This window comes from Rhyacophila brunnea, unplaced genomic scaffold, assembly GCF_057557595.1.
Source record: "Rhyacophila brunnea isolate RB1 unplaced genomic scaffold, BYU_Rbru_1.0 scaffold_3, whole genome shotgun sequence".
NCBI classification, from domain to species: Eukaryota; Metazoa; Arthropoda; class Insecta; order Trichoptera; family Rhyacophilidae; genus Rhyacophila; species Rhyacophila brunnea.
Genome location: NW_028232965.1, coordinates 37,750,861 through 37,766,617, shown reverse-complemented (window position 1 = coordinate 37,766,617; position 15,757 = coordinate 37,750,861). Strand labels below are relative to the sequence as shown.

The following is a 15,757-nucleotide window of genomic DNA, read 5'->3' as shown; positions in this document are numbered from 1 at the left end:
GTTAGCAATTTACTAATCCACTTGAATCAAATACATTTTAAATTACTCTTATTATTTCACAGTATGTGGGATTCGAATCTATCGTTAATACATAATATATTAGGTACACTGCGTCTGTTCTATAGAAGCTGTACATACATACACAAAGTGAATGGACTGATCTCTATTCACAATTTAAATATCAGAGTATTTGCGACCAGTGTCTTGAATCGTGGGTCGCCGATATTTTTGTTGTTGCAATTAACTAATTAATATATTATTTGGGTCCAAGGTATAGACCCAAGAGAAGAAATGAATAGCTAACAGCTAATATCTCTGTCGAATGTCGATAAAATTATTTTAAGATACTTTTCACAATTTAGATAAACAGAAATGATAAATTGTTTATAGGTATAATCATGGCATCTAATTAATATTTGTTTTACTAATAAAAAAAATGCATTGATAACGATACAATATAAAAATATCTGAAAGTGCAATGGGAAATAATTTATATTGTTTTTAATCAATATGAAACTCACAACAGCATAATCATTATCAATGCAAGACTGAATTTCATTCTCGGAATGAGCCTAACAATACGTAACCCTTGCCTTAACCTTTCAAACTACAATAAAATTTGAATGTCCTTTGTTTAATAATAATATAATCACCATTTAGATAGGATAATACCACACAATAATGACATGTAATAGATGGGTACGGCAATATGTAAAATCATATGAGACACCTGCATAATATAAATATTATTTAAGATGATATGCATTTCTACGAAGAGATTGAAAATTTGTATAGCAACATATACTAAAATAAGCACCTTATTTTTATAAGCATGATTTATTATGTATTAAAAAGTAACTGCTTATGTATTTGAGCATAAAATACTTTTACAATACTAAATGAAAGTACGTAGTTAACAATGTGGTCCATACAAATCAACTAACTATGCATACTATCGTTAATAAGGAGGTATGTAAGTACTTTTTAATATAGCTTGTTATTTTTTTGTATAATAAAATTATGCATGTATCATTTGAAATTTGAAGGCGTTAATTGTGAAAGTCAATGGCAACATAAAATAGTACAAAGTGCAAAAAATATTATTTTAATCACATAATATTATGCGGTTGCGAGAATGACATAATTGCATAAACTTATGTGTTAATTAATACTTGTATGGCGTAAGTTGTAAGTAAATCAAACTATTTGAATGTACATTTTACATAATGCTTGGACTACTAATTATAAAGTATGTATAAGAGAATGTCTTACCTTTTTTGATATCTGCAAATCCATTTTCACCCATGTGTGCATGGTGAGATTCAGGTATGACGTCATCGCGCTGCGCTAGATTTCCGGTCCTCCTCTTCCGGATGCCGTAAGTGTGAACCGGCACAATCAACTTGGGCCGCGGAATCGAAAAATCCGAATCCGAATCGCCGCCACTGGATGAACTTTTGTTTTTGTGGCTGTCAATTTTGCCTTCGCCGTAACCTTCGTCGCCATTTTTAAGCGAGTCATCGGAGGCTGTAGGATATCCGACGGAGTAACCGTTAGACCGACTCTTCACGCGCACAGTGTTGTACTTTCGAGGCACGTCGACATTCCGTTTCACTTTTTCGATTTGCCCACGAAAGTTGTCGGATTGCTTGCTATCGCCGTTGAGATCGGGCCTGAAGCGGCCCTGCATGAGGTTGACCTGCTCGATGGGCGAGATGGTTCTTTTGGGCTGGGTGACCGTCACCCCGTGCGCCATGGGATCGATGACGTCAGAGAAACGAGAGCGGTCGTCGGCATCGCGCGCGCCAACCGCGGCCCTACTGCTGTCGCTCTTTGCTCTCGGCGGCTTCGCGAGCTCTCTAACACCGCTCCCGTTCACCTCGCGCTCGAACAATCTACAATCTAAATACTGTTTCCCATGCGGAAACGGTTCACTGTCTTTTCCGTTACTTATGGTATGCCCCGGTACCGTCTCGGTCGAACCGTCGAAGTGTCCGCCGTACCCATTCCTGTAGCCGTTCGACTTCACCGCCGAGTAATCGACTATTGACTTTCGATAGTCGAAATCTGTGTCTGGCGGAGAGTGCGATTTGGGGCGCGGTGAGTCAGCCGAGTGGGCGCCGCCCGCCGCGCGGGTCCTGCCGCCGTCCTCGTGACGCGGTTCAGCGACGGGGGCGGAGGTGCGGGGCGCGGGCGTCGGACGGTCGCCTGAGTATACGTAACCATTCCTCTGCAATCTAAACTGACTAGATTCAGACTCTTCTTGTTGACTGATCCGCGAGTAGTAATCGTAATAACTCTCGGTCGCGGGGTCAGGTTCTGCGACCTCGTAAGGCGGCGGTTCTTCTTCTTCGTCCGGAGGATTGGTAGGACACCCTTGATATGAATCGTGCTTTCTCTGCCTTTGCAAATACTTTGACGAATCTTTTCTACGAGGCGGAGTAGATGTCGCATCGGAGGGCGTCGATGATGAAGATTCTCCCGTTTCGTCCACGTCCCACTCCCGATATTGTCTACGCTTTATTCTTCTAAGAGTCGAAGGCTTATAACCATTCAGACCTTTAAAACTAAAACTAGGTTGCAGTTTTCTTTGGCTAGATAATAACTCTTTACTTGCTCGAGTTTTCTCTTCGATATGCTGCTGATATTTGGCCAACTGTGATACATGTAGATCACCGATTGATATATCATTTGAGCGGTCATCGTCCGTAACATAATCAGGTTTCGGTGAGTCAAAATCTACAAGTGAAGGCCGTGTTACATCTCTACACGATTTACTTCGTGCTATTGAATTATTCCTCGATCGTCTATCCTGTCGAACATCTTCGTCGTTGGAGTCCCAGGCGTCTGGGGAGGTGTGACTCACCGCCAAGTTGCGGTGAGTGTCCACCCAATTGGCGGCGTACACCAATTCCATGGTTCTGTCGCCGATGGTCATCCAGGGATCATCCGTGACCACCTTGCCAGGGTAATGTTTAATCTTCATACCGAAGTATTATCGATTACCATTGATATCTGTATAAAGTCAACGTAGCAAATCGAACAGCAACGAGTCGTGTTTCGCTAACATTTTAAATCCGCTCGGCTAGTTTCACTATTCACTTTCGTATAAATACAATACAAGGCCACGAAAAGGTTTTGACATTCTGCAAATATCCATTCTGATGGCGTAACTGCTCACAATGAAAAAACACTTAGCATCGTTGTAATAGGATTTGTTTCACTTTTAATTAATCCATACTGGAAATGATTACAATGGTTTAATTACTTTTGTGTTACAAAAATAACATCACAGACAAAAAAACTGTTTCCGATATGTTGTGAGATATTTCGAATACCTAAGTATCATTAACTATTTAGCTCGAATAATATTTTGTAATATAGATGATGTATAATAATTTATTGACACTGGTACTATATTATATTATGACTATTATTTACTGAATTTAAAAACTTTAAATTAATTAAAGTCGTCATTGTAAAACTTCAAGGTACGAGGGTGGGTCAATAAGTCCTTAGAAAAGCCGACAGGTGGCGCGACTAGTACTGTAAGCGGTTTGTTTTCATGCAGCGGCACTACCGATTCAGTATGCTGCGAAGTTTCAATCAGATTGGTCGGGTTGTTGTGTGTTTCTCGTACATTTAAAAAAAAAATTTGCTTGTTTACAAAAATGGAGAAAATTGAGTTTAGAGAGCTGTTATTAAACATTTTAATATAAAAGGGTTAACAGCAAAGAAAATAAAAAATGAGTTGGATTTAGTTCACAGCATATCTGCTCCTTCACTTGCAACTATTTATAACTGGTTAAATGAATTTAAACGTGGTCGTACATCAACAAACGATGAACCACGCTCAGGACGTCCTGTAGAGGTGACTACACCAGAAATGATCAATAAAATCCACGATATAGTGTTAAGTGACCGAAGATTAAAGTTGAGTGAGATAATTGAGGTTACAGGGATCTCAAAAGGTAGCGTCATTTCTATTTTACATGACAAATTGGGCATGAAAAAAAATTCTGCAAGATGGGTGCCGCGTTTGCTCACAGTCGACAATAAACGCAATAGGGTGGTGGCCTCTAAAGCCCTGTTGTCGCTCATGCAACGCAATCCGGATGAATTTTTTCGTCGCTTTGTGACTGTAGATGAAACATGGATACACCACTATACTCCCGAGACGAAAGAACAGTCAAAGCAGTGGATTGCGAAAGGCAAACCATGTCTAAAGAAGGCGAAAACCGTAAAATCAGCTGGTAAGGTTTGGCTACTGTATTTTGGGATGCACGTGGAATTATTTTCGTTGACTATTTGGAAAAAGGAAAAACAATAACAGGGGATTATTATGCATCTTTATTGGACCAGCTAAAAAACAAAATTGAAGAAAAACGGCCTCATTTAAACAGGAAAAAAATCCTCTTTCATCAGGACAATGCCCGTGTTCACACATGTTTACGATCAATGGCTAAAATTGAAGAATTGAAGTTCGAATTGGTCGACCACCCACCGTATTCGCCAGATTTAGCCCCCAGTGACTTTTTCCTTTTCCCAAACTTAAAAAAATGGCTAAGTGGACAACGTTTTTTTTCAAATGAAGAAGTCATCGATCGGACAAATGCTTATTTTGAGGACCTTCCGAAAACTTATTTTTCTGACGGTTTAAAAAAAATTGAGAAACGTCTAACCAAGTGTATTGAGCTCCAAGGAGATTATGTTGAGAAATAAAAAAAAAATACAAAAATAAAAACTGTTTTAATGCTTTTTTCTAAGGAATTATTGACCCACCCTCGTACCTGTACCTATAGCAAAAAAAGTTGAACGCAGAATTTCACAATAAATAATAATTATAATATTACCTAATTAACTTTATCACGATTAGATCAGCACTATTTCATTACTTTTATAATTCATTTTGATATATATATATATAAATATATATATAATATATTATATATAATATGTTTGCAATCTAAGACAGCCTCGTCTTGATTGGTCATCGGTTGACCAACGGATAATGTGAGTGCCGCTCAAGTGAGTAGGCACATACAGGAGACAGTAAATTAATAAGCACACTTACGATAATAACCGTTTTGGCCATCGATTAGATTGAAAGAGTGTTATCTCTACCCGAGAGTCATTGTATAGGTACTAGATAACTATATTGTATGTCCAAAATTAATATCTGCTTGTTGAGTCCGGACTTTCGACTTATTAGTTTTACAAATAAATTATAATTTAGGTACAAAATCTGTACATATCTCATTTTCCACAAAATCGAATATATAACACACTAAGGTACAGAATACTGACGGCAGTAGCAGACTTGACTAAAGCGTCAATTACATTGAGCTTCTTTACGAGCTGTTTGTTGGCGAATTTAAAAGCGGGCGATTCAGCTACTGCGATTTGATGATTACACACAAAACTTTCCATTAGCTGAGAAGCCACAAGCCAGCGACTATTTTGACAGAACGTAGTTCGTTTTTTTACCGGAAGGTTGCTCCTGCGCTCTACTGCGCAAACGCAATAGGCCCACACGCCGGCGTGTAAAGTTGACCGGCTTTCAACTTTTCTCGGTAGAGTGTTTACAACCTGCTTGTTAGCTTGTTCGATGATTACACTGGGCGACTTTACAGACAGATTATAAATTCGCCAACAAACAGCTCGTAAAGAAGCTCAATGTAATTGACGGTTAACGTATTGTTGAACTTTCATTTGACAGCCATTTTTTGCCCAATGATAATAATGATAATATTAGAGTCTAGAGAGCACCTACTACTCAACTAACTAACTAACTAACTTATACCACACTGATATTTAAATCATAATAATCAACGTATTATAATAGTATACACACTACACATGGCACAACAAACATTCTCGACATGTCACATGGTATGGCACGGACAAGAAACGACTTCCAATCTTACAAGATCTGGGCCGATGTAATTCATACTGGCCGCATTAGATTATAATCAGCTGTGCGTGATTTAATTCTCATACTTATTTACAAATCGCACGCAATATTATACGATTTAAATAATCTGTAAAATACTTCATATTTTAGATTTTCAATTTAATGATAATATACGTACCTACCAATTCATATAAATCGAAGTGTACCATAATAATCAAAATACAATTATGGGTAAGTATATAAAACTATCAATCGTTCAGTTATAAATAATATAATACGTGGTAGAGCTCGAAAAGTTTTGGATAATCGAAGTGTATAATATTAAGAATCAAATGATAGATGTATAAAAATAAATTGAAACATAGCAGACAACACCAAGTAATTTCTAGGTTATTTTTCAACATTATTATTAACCCTGATTTACAGGTAAAAGTACTCGAAAAAGTCTTGGATAATCGAAGTGTATAATATTAAGAATAAAATGATAAATGTATAATATAGATTAAAACATAGCAGACAACAACAAGTAATTTCTAGGTTATTTTTCAACATTATTATTAACCCTGATTTAGGTACAGGTAAAAGTACTCGAAAAAGTCTTGGATAATCGAAGTGTATAATATTAAGAATAAAATGATAAATGTATAATATAGATTAAAACATAGCAGACAACAACAAGTAATTTCTAGGTTATTTTTCAACATTATTATTAACCCTGATTTAGGTACAGGTAAAAGTACTCGAAAAAGTCTTGGATAATCAAAGTGTATAATATTAAGAATAAAATGATAAATGTATAATATAGATTAAAACATAGCAGACAACAACAAGTAATTTCTAGGTTATTTTTCAACATTATTATTAACCCTGATTTAGGTACAGGTAAAAGTACTCGAAAAAGTCTTGGATAATCAAAGTGTATAATATTAAGAATAAAATGATAAATGTATAATATAGATTAAAACATAGCAGACAACAACAAGTAATTTCTAGGTTATTTTTCAACATTATTATTAACCCTGATTTAGGTACAGGTAAAAGTACTCGAAAAAGTCTTGGATAATCAAAGTGTATAATATTAAGAATAAAATGATAAATGTATAATATAGATTAAAACATAGCAGACAACAACAAGTAATTTCTAGGTTATTTTTCAACATTATTATTAACCCTGATTTAGGTACAGGTAAAAGTACTCGAAAAAGTCTTGGATAATCAAAGTGTATAATATTAAGAATAAAATGATAAATGTATAATATAGATTAAAACATAGCAGACAACAACAAGTAATTTCTAGGTTATTTTTCAACATTATTATTAACCCTGATTTAGGTACAGGTAAAAGTACTCGAAAAAGTCTTGGATAATCAAAGTGTATAATATTAAGAATAAAATGATAAATGTATAATATAGATTAAAACATAGCAGACAACAACAAGTAATTTCTAGGTTATTTTTCAACATTATTATTAACCCTGATTTAGGTACAGGTAAAAGTACTCGAAAAAGTCTTGGATAATCAAAGTGTATAATATTAAGAATAAAATGATAAATGTATAATATAGATTAAAACATAGCAGACAACAACAAGTAATTTCTAGGTTATTTTTCAACATTATTATTAACCCTGATTTAGGTACAGGTAAAAGTACTCGAAAAAGTCTTGGATAATCAAAGTGTATAATATTAAGAATAAAATGATAAATGTATAATATAGATTAAAACATAGCAGACAACAACAAGTAATTTCTAGGTTATTTTTCAACATTATTATTAACCCTGATTTAGGTACAGGTAAAAGTACTCGAAAAAGTCTTGGATAATCAAAGTGTATAATATTAAGAATAAAATGATAAATGTATAATATAGATTAAAACATAGCAGACAACAACAAGTAATTTCTAGGTTATTTTTCAACATTATTATTAACCCTGATTTAGGTACAGGTAAAAGTACTCGAAAAAGTCTTGGATAATCAAAGTGTATAATATTAAGAATAAAATGATAAATGTATAATATAGATTAAAACATAGCAGACAACAACAAGTAATTTCTAGGTTATTTTTCAACATTATTATTAACCCTGATTTAGGTACAGGTAAAAGTACTCGAAAAAGTCTTGGATAATCAAAGTGTATAATATTAAGAATAAAATGATAGATGTATAAAAATAGATTGAAACAGCAGACAAAACCAAGTAATTTCTAGGTTAATTTTAAACATTATTATTAACCCTGATTTACAGGTAACATCACAAATGATGACTAATAAACGCACTGCCATTATATTAGTCACAAATCAAATATTTTAGCGGCCAGTAGTTTATCAACCTATTTAATTATTAAGGCTTTCTAAATGTTACGTATAGGTACTTACTTACTCGGCGATACATAATAATATATGTATAAAATAAAATTTTAACTCTCTTATATCTTACACTAAAATAATTCGGATGAGGTTAATAAATTACTCTTTTCAAATATTAAAGTTGGTGGAAACATTAAAACCAGGGCTCGAGATGGACCGGAGCGCCCAGGAGCGCCGTTCCGGTTCGTGACATAAGTCAAATTATCGCTCCTTCCCGTGGAAAAAATATTTTGACCATATGAGCTAGATATGCCATATAATAGAAAATCTAACATTACTTATTTTTATAAAATACACATAAAATTTTATAACTATGATAATATCTTCAGAAAATTGTCGTGCGCTCCGGTTCGTGAACGTTTCCATTTCGAGCGCTGATTAAAACTATGGTGTGTCCTAGATTAATAATATGTGTATGCATCAGAAAGTGATCTACGACTAATTTTAATAAAACAATGTACCTATAAAAGGTTGTTAATTTTAAAACAATAATAATATGTAATATTGAGTTACAGGTTGTTTGACAAATAATTATTGCCAATGTAATACTAACAGCGCATTTCAATCTAATTGATATCGTTAAATAATCACGTATTAATTAAATATAACAAGTTTTATGGGTGATTGAATAAGCTTTACACTAATATTAAAATTGAGTCGTTGAGTCGCAAAACCCGATCTGAACATTTTAAAATCTCCCTTTATTATAGTATATACATGACATCTCCTTACGAGCTAGGGTATTTGTAATTAATTTTTTTACGTCAGTAAATATGATAAGGAAATAAAATCTTATTGACGTATAGTAGGTATGGAGTGAAAACAGTATAAAAAGTCTACAGAGCAGTTTGTGACTCGCGCTTCTAACTGTCCGGAGATTGCTTGTCAAAATAAAAAAAATACAAATGTATATTATAGATAATTTCTCCGAATTTTATAATTGCTTTACATAATAGCCAACATATTAATATACATACTATAGCTGATATAATTATGTAATAGTTACATGAGGATCAGTTGTATGCAAATGACCGTAGCATGGTCCTCGAATAAATAATTGATTAGAATACCAGACCTAATGAATTCAGTACGGACACGAAGGTCTTCGATTTCCCAAAGCATTTTGTGGGAACAATGCAACATGGTCTGTAGATAATAATATTATTATGCCATAGTTTTTTTCACATGCGTTTCTTTATAACATAACACAACTATTATGTTGTTAAGCTTAGTACGCACTTTGCATACTCTCACGGCTTTAGGTCGAGTGCATTCATTGTCTTTCATAGTAATTATAGCCACATACATAAAAATGTTAGCATTTATTTTCTTATATTGAACGTTAAATTATTATTCACAATTAAAAATGAGAAAGGTTGAAATTATTCAAATTCAGCCTACTGGTAATTACGTATTTATTATTGGGAAAATCTGAAAGAAACTTTTCCAAATAATTGCACACAGCAGGCATGTCTAACTTCGAATAGGCTGTGATCGACTATTTAGTACCAAAATTAGCAGTGATCTACAACACACAGTTTCGGACTTATTTTGGGCCCTCATATTCAAACTATTTTCCTACCGTGCAAAAAGCTTACTCCGCAACGGTAATTAGAACTACGCCTGAATTTAAAGCGCGAATTCTTGCGCATCTTCTATTTCTCTTACTTCTCCGTGGGTGTACAATACAGGTAATACTACGAGGTCATACAATCCCTCATGGTTAATTTAAAAACGACTATTGCGTACCTCACCTGTTGAAAAAAATAAAAATCGGAATGGTTATTGCAGTTTCTTCAAAAATTAAATTAAACAACATTATATTCGAACTGAATGTAAAATTGTATGATATAATTCATATGGGCCTACAGTATGATCGACCAAAATCCATCCTGCGATCGACGTGTTGGACATGCCTAGCTTAGTAGTAAAGTAATTAATGTGACACGTCCGTCGTATATTATAATAACTAAATCGCTAAAGTTTATTAATTATAATAAATTTAATTACCTACAACCAAATAAACACTTTGGAGATATAAAGACCCTTAAATCAACATAATGTAAGTAGAAAATTGTATTTTAACACACATTAAACAGATTTTCAGGCTCCTATATTATCTACATAATAATATGGACCACTACAGAATGGAGACTTCTTAAATTATCTTTTTTTGAAAGAGAAATTACAATTTAACTATACATTCACTCAACACACAAGGTATATGCCCATATTCACGACGCGGTTCGAACCCGTTACTAATCGATCGGGAGTCAAGCGCTCTAACATAAATACTACGATACGGTACAGTACGAATATTACGGTAGATATCCCTATAATAACTATATAAATAATATGAATCCGGAAATAAATCATATTACTAACACTGCTAAAAATAATTGACATCTAATAATACAACGCTGAGTTTACATCATTTCTTATACATCATAAAAACTAGACAGGTATGCATCCAGTAAAGTTATGCATCATAATATTATCATATACCGCAAGTAAGGAATATTGCATCAAAACCCCATATTTATAATAATATATCTCTTATAGCCTAGCCGTGGAGTATTATCGTTGCTAAACGAGTCGAACGTTTAATGGATAGGTATTGTGTATCGGTTAGAAATAAAATTACACAGCCATTTTGTAGATCCGCTATCTGACAAGTTAGCAACAGGCTATAATAGTCTGGTCAGAAACAATGAAACACTTCAAAGCATGTACTTTATGATAAGCATCAGATCAGCTCGCGTGGTCTATGAGAAGAATCACATTACCCAAAACGATGTGGTATTAAATTTATTCTACTTAGAAACATGTGAAAATAATAAAAAATATAGGTTTTTAAAATCAAAATAAGAATTTTGTGACTACGATCATTTCGTGCAGATTATTTGCTACACATTCGTCGAGCGTAGATTTTCTTTGACGCTAATGACGCAACCGATTCGCCGGAAGATTTTAAAGGGGACCTCCAAATAAATCAAACAAATCATCGAATTATTAAATTACTTATACCAAAATCTATAAAAGATTCGTATTTCTCACAAATCCATGATTTTAATTTTTGTCAACGATATTAAAATTAGTGATGTCCCGTGAGAGTAGGCAAATGATGCGTTGCTAAAAGACAGACAATTAAGACAAATATTGGAAATAATATATATTATCACCTACATATTTTATAGTAGATTTTATGGACGCGAAATTGTTATTTATTTTTCGTAGGGGACCTCAAAGTCGGGCCTATACGTCACTAAATGCGCCTCTAAATCCATCTAATCTGTTTGCAGGTGGGTAGAAGACACTGTCATAAATAATAAAATATATAGTAGGCACCAACTTAATCCATATAATTAAAAATCAGGGACAGTTTTGTCCACTCTATTTGTAATTGTAACTATATTTTTAGTTTATACCGCTGAAGTGTTCATTATAAATATTATAATGAATGTATATTATTTTAAAAATACGTTTGGTAAAATTTGGAGTAAAAAGAACCCATGAAACTTCACCGGGCTAATAAGCTTTTGTCACTTTCATCTATTGAATGGACAATGAATGACAAGGTATACTTACTTAAACCACACGTCATTATTATGTTACGCATATATGAAAATCTTTTGTAGGAAATGGATACTAGTATAAAAAAGTGATGTCATACATTTAAGTAATATGGGAAATGATTAGCAAAAAACAAGTTTTTTTTCAATACTGGGATATCAGAGTTATACAATAAATAACAATATACAAATTAAATATTTATAAAACGACATATCCGGATGAAAGGTGAAATAGCAAAATCCATCAGATTATTTGTAAAACGTTAAATAAAATTAATTCAAACAAAAATTTATACAGAGATATTATTTTAGACCATTCATTTCGTGATTTTTTTTACGAATACTCGTTTATAAAATGATTTTCGCAATTTAAATTACGTTTCTATGCAAATGAACTTTCGGTTAGAAATGCTTTTGGGCTAATGGCACTTTATGTATCCAATTCGAAAATTCTTTCTTTTGTAATATCTCATCACAAATTCCTATGGAAATGCGTGTTATCTATTTGTATATATCTGAGCGTTATGCGATAATATAAACCACATATTTCACGCAATGATTCCGATTTAGCCTTATTTACATACCAAAGCAAATAGGTACGTGAAAAATATTTTGTTCATTATTTCTTATAAATAAATATATAAGCTAAATTACACTGACGAAGTTACTTAGTAATATTAATGTATACACACTCTTAACCTTAAGCACTAGCGTCACCACGTCTTAGTGGTAGATTTAAAAGTGTAAGTGACTGTTATAAGTAGCTCCGCAGTTTCACGCCTGTCTTTATATTAATTTGACCACTATTTGTTATAAATACCAATTATTAATAAGCAGCATAATTAACGTCTGAAAATGCATTTGATAAGGTTTGTGTGGATCATCCATTGTTGCACGCCTTTTTTTATTATATTCTTTGAGTCTGCTTTTCTTATCAAGCTAAACGTCTGAAAACGTTATACTTAATATTAATAAAGTTGGTTTTATATATAATCATACTAGCTTTTCAAATAAGTATCAAATCAACCATATAGAAGGAAGCATCGACTGCATTCAATGATTCAATCACTGTATCAAATCAGACTGACAACAAGTTATTATCCCACATAATCTATTATATTTTACATTACATTGTAATAAAGCCAGTTTAATTATAAATAAGTGTCTTTAAGATAGTTGTCAAATATAATATTCCGCTCGAATTTAATTTTATCGAAATTGAGGTCGATTGTATGTTACAAACGGATGAACCTGAGTTTAAACATCTGTTTTGGGAGTAAGTATTACTAATATTTTCAATAGTATAGTTATAAATAAACCTGTTAATCACATATTTTTGGCTATGAAACCACGCATTATTCCACGTATCTCTCAATGCACAGTACGTCTACACTCTAAATGCAAACCAATCAGGTACATATTGTTATTTGATAAGAACAGAGAATAGTAACGGTGGTATACTTTTTTTTATTCAAATAGGTTTATATGGTGCCGTATAATGTTAACATACCTACTCGATGAAAAATATAAATATACGATAGATTAAAACAATTAATATACAATAATTACTACCCTCTACTCTATAACAGATTGGGAACCACTGCTATACACTATTAGCTACCTAATGAATAATACAAACGGAAGTAAGATACATTTGGATTGTGGACGTAATGTTTGAAGTGATAAAACGATTAATGCGTGGATCCGAAGCCAAAGAAAAGTGGATAATGTACTGGAAGGAATTGTTCGGTTAAAATGGAAATGTGGGCAGATATATTCTGAACACCAGGCACATTCTGTTGTGCAGTCTACGAACGATTAGAATGGACCAATGGTGTCCATTAAGAAGGTGGAGAGACGACTTTAACTAAACGATATTCCGAAAAGTGGGTAACTTAGATATGGATCGTCCATGCAAGGCTGACTTGATACACGTGAATCAGAGGCTGTCCGTGAAATGGCATTGCTAAAAACTACGTCTCCATCTAGGCAACTTTTTCATAAATTTGAATATAGGAGCGAGTCATAGGGTACTTTGTGAACTCTGTGAAAGCAGGAGCGAGTCAGTCAGAACATAGTGCATTTTTTTTATTCGTGACTCGAATGACTTAATCAGTAAGAACGAGACATGACTTGAAATGTAAATGATACGAAGACTTTAGTTCAAATAGGTGACTAATTACGCATGACTAGTCAACATGGATGCGCTGCAGGAGCGAAAGGAATGGAAGAAATACAAGATAGTTTATACCTTGCAATAGACAATTATTACGATATATTAAGATGCCACCTTATATACGTCTCCATTGTGTATACATGTTATGGAATAGTTATAACTTGCCGTGAATATCAGGAAAAGGAATGAATAATTAATTTTAAAAAAAGCCTGCGTAATGTTTTTTTTTTGCTTTTTCATTGTTTGTATTGCATAAATATAAATAAAGTATTCCATTAAATTTAAATTAAATAAAGTGATAACATCATTGAAATAAGAATTTAATTAAAATTGAACAATGATGTTAACTAACGTCCATTAATAATTTTTTTTCAATATGCGATGTCATCTTTTTTAACGAAACTATTATAGGTAGTATAGTTTATTGTAATAATTATTTTCTGTACATCTAACAACTTAAGAAAATAATATATACATAGGTACGTAATACGTATATATAAATACTTATATTCTTTTTATCTTACTAATGTTCATTTAGAAATTCCAAAGTCAACCAGTTGCAAACTCTTATTTTTGTAAGAACCCACTGTCAAATTTACTTTAATATACTTAGCATATTGAACTTTTAATAGCTATATACACATATTATTATGTCCCTATATATGTAGTCAGAGTGAAATTAATGGCATAAATCCGACCAGAGAAACATAAAAATATCGTTGATGTGAAAATTAATAAAACTTAATATCGAATATTGAAAACCTCTAAATGCGATAAAATTTTAACACATAGGTACAACACAACAAAAGTATTGCGTCAAGAATTATTGCGTTTGAATACATTCAATAATTTCATATTATAAATTTGAAAATTATTCACGATTTCTAATAAAAAAAATGGATTCAGGACTCATCGACCTACAGGAATTTCTTACGATGTGCCTCTGAGTATTGTTATTCAAACTTTTCAACAACAAAAACATTACACCCTCTCTAATAAACGTTGTATGAAATGTTTTATCTATATAGTAATATGTATATACTAGTATGCGTATTAATACTTGTTCCTTCGATTTTTGAATTTTTATCACATTTATTATTACGATAAAGTTTGCATACTTTGGATTCGACTTTCGTTTTTTTATATGACTGCTATCAGAATTATTTTATTCTTGACTTACTTCTTGCATATATGTATAATGATTTATTATATACAGTTGTTTTGTAAATGCATATCGATCAACAAAGCGTCTTCGTACGAAGCCGTGTACATAAGCTAGTAATTTATAAACAAGAATCAATAAATAATTAAATATTATTACACTGACAAAATATTTACGCAAACACAATATGCAGACACAGTTTTCAATTGCAAAATAGAGAAATCGACATCACATTATCTTGTATGGAAATTGTAAACACGGGCACACTAGTGCTGGCAGTTTTATTCGAGATAACTGGTTCACAAACTAGAATAATAATTCTAAATAGTAGGCAGATGCTTTCCTTTGGCTACGCAAAAACTAAAAAGACCATCCAGCGTTTGTTAGAAAACCTGCTCAGTCTATTGACCATTTCATGCTGGATGGCATTAAATAAAATAATAAAATCTAACTTTCAAAGCGATTACTTGTCGTAATAATTAAGGGTTTATATTTCACGACTTTATCGATTCTCGGGGAATCGATATTTTATTTCTCGAGAATTCTCGTTTTAGTGATATATATAC

At 32.8% G+C, this 15,757-nt stretch overlaps 1 protein-coding gene across 3 annotated transcripts in view; it reads right to left on the bottom strand.

Annotated features, from left to right (window-relative positions):
• for (cGMP-dependent protein kinase for) overlaps positions 1-15,757 on the bottom strand; it is a 386,069-nt gene that overhangs the window by 120,200 nt on the left and 250,112 nt on the right. Inside the window, exon 2 of one of the 3 annotated variants that reach the window (XM_085953297.1) lies at positions 1,273-3,240. The exons of the other annotated variants lie outside the window; for them this stretch is intronic. Coding sequence (XP_085809423.1) covers positions 1,273-2,986 — 1,714 coding nt within the window. The 5' untranslated portion in view covers positions 2,987-3,240. The remainder of the gene's footprint in view (positions 1-1,272; positions 3,241-15,757) is intronic. 3 annotated transcript variants of the gene reach the window in all.